This window comes from Vigna angularis, chromosome 9 (assembly GCF_016808095.1).
Source record: "Vigna angularis cultivar LongXiaoDou No.4 chromosome 9, ASM1680809v1, whole genome shotgun sequence".
Lineage (NCBI taxonomy): Eukaryota > Viridiplantae > Streptophyta > Magnoliopsida > Fabales > Fabaceae > Vigna > Vigna angularis.
Genome location: NC_068978.1, coordinates 22,157,601 through 22,170,020, shown reverse-complemented (window position 1 = coordinate 22,170,020; position 12,420 = coordinate 22,157,601). Strand labels below are relative to the sequence as shown.

The following is a 12,420-nucleotide window of genomic DNA, read 5'->3' as shown; positions in this document are numbered from 1 at the left end:
TTCTTTCTTCAAAAGTATCGTTGAGTGGCTTTTCCTATTGACTCTCTTCTTGATCTTTGGGTGTGTCTAATGCATTTTTTTCCCTTGGACAAATTATCTTCTATCTGCAATTTAGAGAAAGAGTCGTCTAACTCTGACTTGTTTAGGTCAGACTCTTGATTAAATTTTACATGGATGGCTTCCTCAACTTTCAAGATTCTAGAGTCGTAAACCCTATACGCTCTTAAAGTTTTTGAGTAACCAAGCATGATTCCTTCATCACTTTTGGCGTCAAACTTCCCCATATTATCTTTAGTATTGAATATAAAACAATGACAACCAAAAGGGTGAAAATAGGAGATATTGGGCCTTTTGTCCGTCCATAATTCATACAATATTTTGTTGAGGAATTGCCTAATGTAAACTGTATTCTGAATATAACACGCAATGTTAACTGCTTCTGCCCAAAAGTGCATAAGAGAGTTAAAAGCGTTTAATATCGTTCTGGCCATATCTTATAGAGACCTATTTTTCCTCTCAATGATTCTGTTTTTTTGTGAAGTCCTTGGAGTTGAAAAATTGTGTTTAATGCTAAAGTTTTCGCAAAAAGTTTTCGTAAAAATTGTTTTCAAATTCCCCTCCATTATCACTTCGGATAAATATGATTTTCAAATTCTTTTTCAGTTTTATCCTTTTACAAAGTTTGCAAAAGGAATTAAAAGCCTCATCCTTATAGTTAGAAATAGGACCCAATTCTACCTAGAAAAGTTGTCTACTACTACTAATCCATAACATTTACCGCTCATAGCGTGGTTCTTGTAGGACTGAATAAATCTATATGAAACAACTCAAGAGGTGTTTAGTTGAAATAATGTTTTTACTTTTGAAAGATTCCTTGACCTGTTTGCCCTTCATGCAAGCGCTAGAGATGATTATATCATTGAATAATACTTCTGGTAGTCCTCTTACGAGATCATGGCATTGCAACTTTGAAATTAATCTCATGTTTTCATGTCTACAATTATTATGCCATGTTACTGCCTCATCTTTCATAGATACAAGACATGAAACACTTTGAGACTACATTTCATCTAGGTTTATTTTGTACAATCCTATTAGCTGTAAATACTATTGAATTTCTATCATCTAATACCCTACAATGGCCTTTTTCAAAAACAACATTATATCCATTATCACATAATTGATTTATGCTAAGCGATTATGTTTAAGGCCATCTACTAGAAAACATTATCAATGGAGAGGGAGATATTTGTACCTATCTTTCCAATTCCTATGATTTTTCCATTTTGGTTTCCTCCAAATGTTATCGATCTTCTTTTCTTGCTCCTTAGATCTAGGAATATAGACTTTTCTCCCGTTATGTGACGTGAGCAGCTACTATCCAAATACCATGATAGGGTTCTCTTTTAGGTCATTAAGCATATTTGCGAGAGGAATTATTTCACTCTTAGGTACCCATATTGAATTGGGTCTTGGTTTGTTAGATGCTTACATTTTCTTCTTTTCAGAAGATATTGTATCAACATTTGACCTAGTGAACCTAGTATGTTTGGTTTTGTTGATGGATTTTGTGTTTGATATTTTATAACCTAAGCCTCGTTTGTTATAAGGGTGCCTACTTTCTTTAAACAAAAGATCTAGCCTAACCTTCCCTTCAAGTATTCTACTCAATATCTTATTGAGAGTATCATTTTCATACCTAAGGGATTCGATGTGTTGACATCTTTGGCTACAACTACATCATCTACAAGTTTTTTATTTATCAAAGTAGTTTTCTCCTGTTCCTTTTCATAGGTATTAATCTCTTTCCAAAAAATACTAACGTTTTTCTATAGTAACTTCACATTATCTCTAAATGAAGTTACTTTCTACAAGGAGTTTTTTTTCTTTGTTTACATAAGACCCTATGTGTGCTAGATAGTTTAGATAAATATGAGAGTGATTCCTAGTATGCATGTATAACCGAGTGTAGGTCAAAGAAATCTACCTCGTCATCAGAGTTGTTTGATGTACTCTCAATGTTTCCTACCACAAGGCACACTTTTGCGTCTTCATCCTCGTCAGATGTGTCCAGGTCTTCCTAAGTGCTCATCAGCATCTTCTTTTCATATTCGGGCCTGGATGACTTCTTCTTAATATTTTCAATCTCGGGACATTCTGATATGAAATGCCCAGGTTTATTACACTTATAACAGATAATTGTGTCTTTCAGTCGTCTGTCTTTTAAATTGTTCTTTGAGCCAGATCCGAAGCGTCTACTCCGGAACATCATGCTATTTTTCTCTTCCACATAGAATGAAGCTTTCTCAAAATAAATGAGAGCTCCTATTCTTCGGTCTCGTTCATGAAGTCTTTTTCATCGTCGGACTGCTCGGAGGATTCATCAGTTATGAGAGTTTTTATGGGTGACCTTCAAACAAAGTAAATATTTTAGCTCGTGGTATCGTCTAGTCTGTTGTAAACGCTTTTTGGGCTATCGCCCTTTTATAGCTAGAGCATTTTTTAAGTTTAGTTTTCTACATGTTTTTGGATTCTTTATTCAGACACTTGAGGATTTTACCAAAAACATTGTCTCGATATTTCAACATCCTTATCCTGTTGAGAGTTTAATTATTTACCGTTGGATACACTATTGTTTACGCATTTAGCACAACTCTCTTAGACGCTTTGACTTATAAGTTGTTTAACGTTGTGTATGGATGTTTTAACATAGTTGTTTTACATTTCATATGACCCTAAGTGTTTTCCTAAGGCTTTTTTATGTTGCTGGATGATTGGGGATTTTGTTCCTAGCACTTATGTTTATGCCTATCCTATTCTTCTGGTTAATCATTTTCAGATTCTTATCTCGTTTAATGTTATTTGATTAAACTTCAAAACATGATAGCGTTTAGACATATAAGTCTTATAGACGATTTTTTCTTAACAACATAACCAAACATAAAATGAAGAAAAGACTCAACTAAAAAATAGAAACACATAAACACACAAATATATGGAAACCTAATGGCAAAAATGGAATGGTTCAAAGGAAAGCAAGAACTAGAACCATGAAAACATAAAAATATGAGTAAGGGGTTGAGTGCCCAACAACCTCTCCATTCATAAAGCATTTAAAAATGCAAAAACACTATTCCATTGAGTGTTGGACGTGAACAGAGTGGCTCCCTTTAGGTTTTTGGCTTTCATTTTTGTTTTTGCTCTTTCACTGTACTGAATTCGTTCTAATATCATTGCATTTCTATTTGAATTTCGTTTCTGTGTTAATGTTCTTGTTCCTTTAGTTTTTTCTTGCTTATATTTTTCTTGCAATTTCATTTATGCTTGAATTAATTGTTGTTGCACTAAATTTCGTTTTCACCTTACAATTTCGCTTTGCTTTGCTGTTTCAATTCCAATTATGTTTTCCAGATTCATTTTACTGCTGGATTTTCGTTTTTGAGTGTGTTCCTCTGTTTCGTATCCATACGTTGTTCATTACTGAATTTTATGTTTCGTTTTGTGTTTTTCGTTTTCTATTTAATGAAAGCTTGAATTCTGTTTGGGTTGGACACTTGGGATGTTGCATTGTTTTCATGATATTATTGTTTCGTTTTGATTATGCTGTCCTGGCCTTGCACAATTGTATAATTTGTTTCGTTTGTTACACATTGGTCACACTTAGTGGTTAGGTTTGTGTGCTTGAAGCTACAATTGTTTAATCTACAGTGTAGAAGTATTGATTATGTACAATTGTGTTTGCTTAATTCGCAGTTCATGAAAATTGTTTTAGTCTTCGCTTAGTTAGTTAATCCATGTTGGATTAGGGGTTAGAGGAGCGAATAATTATTGCTAATCAAGGATTGAAATCATTGTAATTGAACTAGTGGTCAACTTGTCTTTAATTTGTATTTAATCTGATCATTTCCTATGTTTAATTCAATTCGTGAAATTGTTCAAATTTTGTCCCCCATTACGTGTTTGATCCTTTGACTGAACTACATTTGATCCTTGATAGACTATCTAGGAGTCATTCCCTAGTTACTGCATTTGATCTGCACAATCAATTTGAGTTGAGCGCGACATCGATGATTAACTACCTATGGAGAATCCTCTCCATTCCTAGAGTGACATGTGACCACTAATTAGGAGGAAAAATCTCCAAAGGGAGGAGGACACATGGCTTGGATGTCACACACCTCCTTGTCCACCAAGCTAGCTTGAAAACTTTAACCCCTTGGTCAAACTAGCTCCTTGGACATTCGCTTGGGTCAACATTGGGCATTGGCCCTTTTTGACTTAACCACATTTTGTCTTTGCAAGACGACCTAGGAGTCATTTCCTCATTATTGCATTTAATTTGCACAATCAATTTGAGTCGAGCGCGACATCGATGATCAACTACTTATGGAGAATCCTCTCTATTCCTAAAGTGACATGTGACCACTAATTATGAGAAAAACTCTCCAAAGGGAAGAGGACACATTGCTTCAACGTCACACACCTCCTTGTCCACCAAGCTAGCTTGAAAAACTTTGATCCCTCGGTCAAACTAGCTCCTTGGACGTCCCACTTAGGTCAACATTGGGCATTGGCCCTTTGTTGACTTAAGTGGTCAAAAACCCTATTCTATTTGGCCTAAAATATAAGTTTCAAAATGAAACCTATACTACTAGGTCCATAATACAAAGCTCAAAATAAATCATATATTTCTACTCTAAAAACTTCATGATAGTTCAAGATGACCTAAGAGAGTCCAAAAGATAGAGTATAGGTTCATCTTCCATATATGATTTTAACTCTTCTTAAAAGTATTTGGCCATAACTAGAATTATGTCATCAATTAGGATGGGTTTCCTCGAGTCCAAAGAGATTATGTTGTCCTTTGTTCCTTCCCTCTTCCCTCTTCCCTCTTCCCTCTTCCCTTCGTTGCAATGGTACGATTGCATTTGAATTACCAAAGACTGGATTTACGGATATGGGACAAACCATTGTAATTTCATCTTCTGGGTGTACATGAAATATCCGAATAACATCTTCCTGCAATGAGCTTTCCATAACTCTATTTTAATACTTCCGAAATGAGCTCTTCTGATAGTAAAACTACTCTTACGAAAATATGAATACAGAAATACATTTCACACCTCCCAACCAATTCCGGATTACCTTTTGGAGGCATATTTCCGGATTTCATTCTCCGACAAGTTTAACTTTCCCATTTCAACCAACACAACATCAAAAACAGCGTTCTCTAACGTTTCACAAACCATCGAGACTTCCACCGACGCTTGCCTGAGTAATCTCTCCACGTCACAGCAGCCTCACAAACCACCGTCTCCGTAAAGGAGACTAGTTTCAAATATGGCGAGGATAAATTTGGGATTCCAAAAAATACGGGGGTGCAAGAAAATATTGATGGGGTGCAGGAAGAAATAGTCAAGAAAATTAGGCTTGTAAGCCTATCTGTCCATTTAGACTAATAATGGGCTATTGATAAAAATAGAATTAATTATTTCTGCGAATCATACTGATGTCATGAAAAACTAAAATTAACGTTTTTATTTAATTGACCATGAAAATTAACTGATTTTTTTCACCTTAAATTTATTTAAAAAACGCTAATCAGTCCTAAATGAACATACCCAATTCTTAACATAGTCTATATACTAGAACCAACCTAAATTCATCCCATTTTTGAGAGATATTAATGCAACACAGTCCACAAAAGTAATCAGTGTATATGAAGGCTAATGAACCATTGATAGGAAATGGTTAATTGCAGGGAATATTGGGTTGCCTAATAAACAACTTTAATTAACGGACATGAGGATTGCAAGTTATATAGGAGCTACGTTTACAGTATAAAGACCCAAATATAACTAACAGGATTTTTAAGTATTACAAATTGAAATCCACTTACCTGGTTTGGATGAAAATCTAAAACGGAAAAGCTTACAAACAGCTTAGAAAGCAAGAGCATTTGGATTTACTCCCAGTAATAACCTCAAATGAATTTACACAATAATTTTACAACCTTCATACAAGTGAGTTCAATAGAAAGACCAGTTAATCTGTTAATCAGCTCTCCATAACTGGAAGGCTCATTCATCAATGCCAGTATAACCACAAAGGGCAACATTCCAATCCTTGTTCCAACTTTGGATAATTCATGAAAGCACAACAGAAACATGTTTTGTATATCACCCTAATCAAATGAAAATTCCATGGAAGTTATTAGACATTGAAGACCTTCAGCCAACAAAATCATGCACCAGTTGTCCTCCAATGACATCTCTTCCAAAATGCCTATTCTGTGACTCATATCCACTCATCACATAGCCTTCATTGTTGGTTTCAAGAGCAACACCAAATCGCTGTGCTGCATTCAGGCTAAAAGGTTCAGCCAAACCAATGCCATGATTTTGATGAAGTCCTAGTGTGAGTGACACACTATTGCTTGCACTGCCACCCATGCTCACTTCAACACCCCCTGGCTGATTGCTTGTGCAGGGAAGATTCAGTTGTTCCTGAGTCCGAACTGGTATGTTGGTAAGTTCGTCTGTAGCTCGCTTGTAAGGAGGACCCTGAAACTTTTCTGTTGAGCCAGATGGATTCTCAGAAACAATGGAGTTATCAGAAGGTAATTGATCACTTGACTTGTTCCTGCAATGTTCTTCCTTCTGTGAATTCTTTAAATTTTGAGCCTGCCGTGTTTCTAGCATATGTATTTCTTCCACCATTGGTTTCCAGAGCCTTACTCTTGCATTAATGAACCAATTAGACACCTGCACACATATAGGAATTGCCAAACATTAGAAGAACAAACCCCTTGATCGATAAGAATGAAAAGATTAACTACATTTTGGGTATAGACAAGTTTTTGAGAAATACACTCATGAAACTAGCAACACATGTGAATATTTTCTTCAAAACTAAGTTAAACCAAAAGACGCTTACATGTTGGTTATCAATAATATTTACCTGGCTACGAGATAGACCAGTTTGTTTAGCCAACATTAGCTTGTCTGTATCAGTAGGATAACTGGAAAAGAAAAAGAATAACTAAGCTAACAAAACACAATACAATAAAGGAGGTAAATGTGTGTAGATGCATAATGCTTGGTTTTGGCTGGGGAGCAAAAGGATCATGATGTCACCTGCACATTCAGATTTGACTTCACTTAAAGGGTAAACAAGTAATGTAAGTTATGAGAAATCATTGGTTGTTGTTATGCATGTTTACGCAAAATCAACCGTTGATTTTCTCATCAACATTACTTTAGCCTCTTAAGCAAGCTGGCTTACTTTAAAGGAGCTAGATCCAGCAAGAAGTTACTCGTGATTCATATAAAAGTATGGAACTTACGGATGCAAAAAGTGCTCAAACAACCATGCTCTGAGAACAGACACAGCACGCTCGGGGAGTCCTCTTTGAGGCCGCCAAACAGGTTGGTGCTCAAGAAACCCTGGCCTTTGGCTGTAAGGGCCTCTATCACTGTTGCCAAACCTTGAAGATTCATCCTTCCTGTTGCTGATGTGAAAATGAGCTTTATTGGCAAACTGAAGTTGGTCAGTAATTGCATTCTTCAAGCATCTAAAATGTTTGGACATGGCTTTTATTGCCAAACTTGCATAGGGAGCTGCATTGCGAAGGCCTGAAACATACTCAAATGATGTTACTACTGCGTGCATCTGCTGATAGTATTGCCTGTACCTCCTGTAAACCTGTTCAGGATAAATGAACAACATGAAAATCACAATTAGGACACTTAAGCAATCCAACAAACATCTTATACTCACTTAGGCACACCATAATACCTCAAGTCCCTATCAAATACCCATGGCTCTATGTCATTCACATGTTAATCTCCACATCTTACATAAACATATTTACCAAGACAATCTAAGAAGGCAAATAAATTAAATGAAAACCACATAAAACAGAACCTATACTTGAATCTCACAAACTTGTCAATTTCCTAGCCTTTACATCCAATTACTTTGAACCTAAAAGGCCTAATAGAGAATTGAAATAATATGCAGAGTATTGTAATCTAAATAGAGAAAGTTCCCATCATCATAGAAACAATTTGGAAGAAACTACATCCATTATAAATTCATAGCGTTGAATTTCAGAGACAGATTTTCTGAGTGCCTCACATTTACTTGATCGAATCCTCCAAATGAGTAATTACATAACAGAGAAAGGGATCATCTTTTAATTGTTTGGGAGAACAGCTAAGTGAGAGAAAAATAAAACAGTTCCACTTTACCTCACTGAAATTAGAAACAAATTTCATCCATGAGAAACGTATGAAATCTAATATACACAAAGAAAAAGAAATATTGAACTTCACTGTTTCACTATTTCATATAAGTTTATGGTCACCGTCATGACTTTTACACTAACAACATCCCTTCAACTTGTTTATGGTCAACGTCATGACTTTTACACTAACAACATCCCTTCTTGTTGAGAATCCGTGAATCTAAATCTTACATTAGATAAAAATGAGAAAATGAGAAAGTATAGTATTATATAAAGATTAAAAATCTATTAATCTATTATCTTAAGATTTTAGATAAAGAATGGTGTTAATCACTTATGTACTTGGCTCAGATATTAGTGATATTGAGGACTCAATTTTTTATATTTTCAGTTAAGAAATGTAAGATTTGGTGGTTATATAAAACAATATTATGGATAATATAAAACGATAAGTAATTTAATTGTTTTAATAGAAAACATATTGAATTGTTATGTTCTCCAATGACTTCCATGTCATCACTTATAGTAATTAAGGTATTTCTGACCCACAATTGATATAGATAAAGACGATTATTCCTTATTATCCAAGTCATTATCATTTAACATTAGTCATAATATCGTTTTAGATTATAACCACAAAATCTTACATTATAGGACAAATGGAGACAAATAATCAAAGCAAAGACACAAAACAACAGTTACGGTAAATCAGCTAACAGAAAAGTAAAATAACAAATACTAAAATGAAAAATATAAAATTTTAAATAGTGAATAGAATAGATAAAAAAAATTAATAAAAACTCAATTAAAAATATTCAAATGTATAAGATACTTAAAACTTAATTAACATTAATATCCATGTCTTTGGTGTATAAAGATCACAAACCATGTGTATAACACATATTTGTTACAATTTATGATTAGTGTAGTGAAATAAAAAATATTAACAAATAAAATCAATATCCCAATTCCAATACAGAATCAATACATCCACATATTATGAGATCACTTTCTTGCAAAAACAAACTTATTTAGTGTAAAAGATTAAATTGTATCGTTATTCCTGATTTTGTATGACACCTTGAGAGGACCAGTAATAAGGTTCACACTTGTCAAAAAAACATTTTCCGAGCATCTATCAAAACAATCATTAAAAAAAATAATGAGAACTTTACATAAAGGTAAAACACCTTGCTATCCAAGTATGTAAGTTTCTTTAACCTTTGAAGCTCATGATCATATCACCACACACTTTATAGGAGTATAAATCTTTTCCGATGGATTCCTTCAACACCTTTATGCAAATTATCCTCCCAAACTGGGTGACATAGTCACACATTACAAATCTTTATATAGTTGACAGACACTTTACAAGCCAATCTTCGTGCATATATTCCCTCCCATTAACTTTTCCAAAAGGACAATTGAGTTCACCAAGGCCATCCATCACAGAAAATACAAGAATCTTGATGATGCACACATTTCCACAGTTAAAACACCATTCACAAAAAGATAAACTACAATGACATAATCACAAAAAATAACAACACACTTCCTCAATGCAATTAATAAGAACCTTCCCCTTTGAAGGAATCACCAGCCTTACATTAAAAACCTCAAAGATATTACGAAAACTACAGAAATCTGCAACTCAACAACACATTTTTCTTCTGCATAACCTAAACTAGAACAATAAGTGAAACCAAGGACTAAAATTGAAATCATCGGGAACATCAAACATGAACAGATAAAAGTAACACCCCTTCACCAAAATTTTCAACTCACAACAACACAAACCGAAAGATTTACAGAAAAGACACAAACCTCGTCAAGCATAGTTAACAGTCTTGACTTTTTCCGACCATGGTCACCCCCGTGATCCCCTAGTAGATCTTCACTTGAATTTTCAGGAGGAGGAAGAGGAACAGGTTCCATCAATGATGCATCAGCCACCATCTTTTCAGCACAGACTCCACCAACATCACATAACTCTTCCAATAATTGCTGTGCAGGTTTCAGGAACCTCGATCCCTTCAATATAGAAGCATAACCAGTAAATGGCCCCATAGGCACCGTGCACCTAGAAGCTTCATTCAATCCAGAACCACCATAAACCACACATCCACCACCGCCACCAACCCCACTAACCTTATCACCACAAACCACAGATCCATATCGCTGAAGATTCACACCGTTGCTATTTGATGAGAGAGACAAAGACAAAGGCTCAGGCTTAAACACCATGATCTCACTACCATTATTATTATTATAACCCTGGTCAAACTCTCCCAGGTTCTGTGCTTGGTAAAGAAACATGTTGTTGTTGTTGTTAATGACCTGAATTGTAGCTTGGTTCAGAGGCAACGAGGATTCAGGATCCAAATAAGAAACCGAAGAGGAGTTAGAAGAACAACACAAAGAAGAAGAAGAGCCATTGTTCATGACTCCTCCACCTTCACCTCCTCTGCCTGCAAAACCCATCATCAAATTTGCACGTTCTTCCTTCACGCCACAACCCAAGTTGTGTTTGTGGCTGTTGTGGAAGCTCGTTAGCAAATCAGAAGATATGAACGAAGAAGGGTCGTACAAAGGAAGCAAAGTGGAGGGTTCAACGAGACCATGTTGGTTCTGTGTCACCACGACTCTTAGCTTATCTCTTCTGCTTTGCTGTGGCACATGGTAAGCCTCAAAACCCTCAGCCATAGAAACACAAAACCAAGCAAACAAACACAACTGAAGCTCCTCAACACAAGTTAGGCAGAGAAGAGTGTGTGGAGTCACGATAAAACGAGAGGAAAAAAGAAAGGGTGTGTATAATTGTGATGTTATTATGGAGCATGATAGAGAAAGACAGTGATTTAGCTTTTTTTTCTGTGTATGTAACTATATACTAAGTTTGTTGGATATGTTTGATTTTAAGGAGAATTAAGTTAAGGTTTTTGCGTTTGTTTTCGCACCAGGAACACTCAAATTTCTTCTTTGGTCTTTTCTTAGTTTCTCTATGGCTACAGTGTTATGGCTCAGAGTGAACAACACAGATTCTCTCTTCTCCCTTCAAAACAAGGAACAAAGTGCAAACACTATAAGGACGAAGACCTATAGGGTTTTCAGAGGGATGGCCACCGGCTATTCCCGGTAATGGCTGATGTATAGTGTATGTATTTATGTGTGTCTACTCCATTCTTTCTCCCTGGGTTGCAGGTAGGTCTGACACAGCTTCTGGCTTTTGTCGTTTTCCTAACCCTCTTGCTTTATCATTACTTTTTTTTAATTTACTATTTTTAATTCATTAGAAAATATTAAAGACTATGGTTTAATATATAATATTATCCTTATTCCTTTCCTTCTATCCAACAAAAGTTATATTGTCATGCTCTGATTTATCCATTAAAACTTTCTTAGATGAAATTTACCTGTCTAAACGAATTTCAATTTCATTTATGATTTAATGATTTTGATGTTTTATAACATGTTTAATGACATTTTTGGTATTTATATTTATAATAATTTAATATTTTTTATTTTTTATTTAATTTATTTTTTGTATTTTTTTAAGAAAACTCAGTTTGATTTTTCCATTCTTTAATATTTTATAAGTGTTAATGTTATTTTTCTCGTTTTATTATTGAAATTAGACAAATAACTACATTAAAAAAGTAAGTGATTATTTTTTTAAAATTTATCCAATAAAATGAGGTATATATAGTTCTTTTAAAAAGTATATAAATCATTAAATAAAAAATAAAAAAAAGAATACATTAAATACTTATTATAAATATCAAAATGAAAAATCTTATTAAACTTTATAAAATATATTAAAAACAATTTAATTAAAAATCTAACCATATAAAAGATGTGGATGAATGTAATTAAAATGAAATTTCTCTTCATCATTAGTCTAAATAAATGAAAGAAAAAAACTATTTCATTAAATTAAACATTTTATACTAATTTCTCAATATAATAACTTTTCTAAATATATATCTTTTATTTAATCCTATTAAAGTTTAAATTAGTCTTATAAATTAAAATAAATCAAAATCAAATGTATAAAAGCTCGCTCAACATATAATATCTTAATTTTCATAATGTTTATGATGACATATCGTTTAGTCATAGTCAAACATTTTAAATAAGAGTTGAAGTCATATTTAGAAGAAGAGCCTGAACTC

General features: G+C 34.1%; 1 protein-coding gene across 1 annotated transcript; it reads right to left on the bottom strand.

Moving 5' to 3' along the window:
- Window positions 1–5,964: 5,964 nt before the first annotated feature.
- Window positions 5,965–11,389, bottom strand: LOC108347690 (BEL1-like homeodomain protein 9). The gene is made up of 4 exons (XM_017587088.2): window positions 10,073–11,389; window positions 7,346–7,704; window positions 6,961–7,021; window positions 5,965–6,764 (listed from the first exon to the last, which is right to left on the bottom strand). Exons 1-4 carry the CDS (start codon window positions 10,949–10,951, stop codon window positions 6,231–6,233), a joined length of 1,833 nt encoding a protein of 610 aa, XP_017442577.2. The 5' UTR covers window positions 10,952–11,389; the 3' UTR covers window positions 5,965–6,230.
- Between the last annotated feature and the right edge of the window lie 1,031 nt (window positions 11,390–12,420).

Bases quoted from the DNA above. Each gene is read 5' to 3' on its own strand.
- LOC108347690 (XM_017587088.2), bottom strand. From the start codon at position 10,951: ATGGCTGAGGGTTTTGAGGCTTACCATGTGCCACAGCAAAGCAGAAGA. The intron at 7,705-10,072 runs GTTTGTGTCTTT...TATCCTGAACAG, and splicing joins TGTTAACTATGCTTGACGAG to GTTTACAGGAGGTACAGGCA. The intron at 6,765-6,960 runs GTAAATATTATT...ATATGTGTGCAG, and splicing joins CTGGTCTATCTCGTAGCCAG to GTGTCTAATTGGTTCATTAA.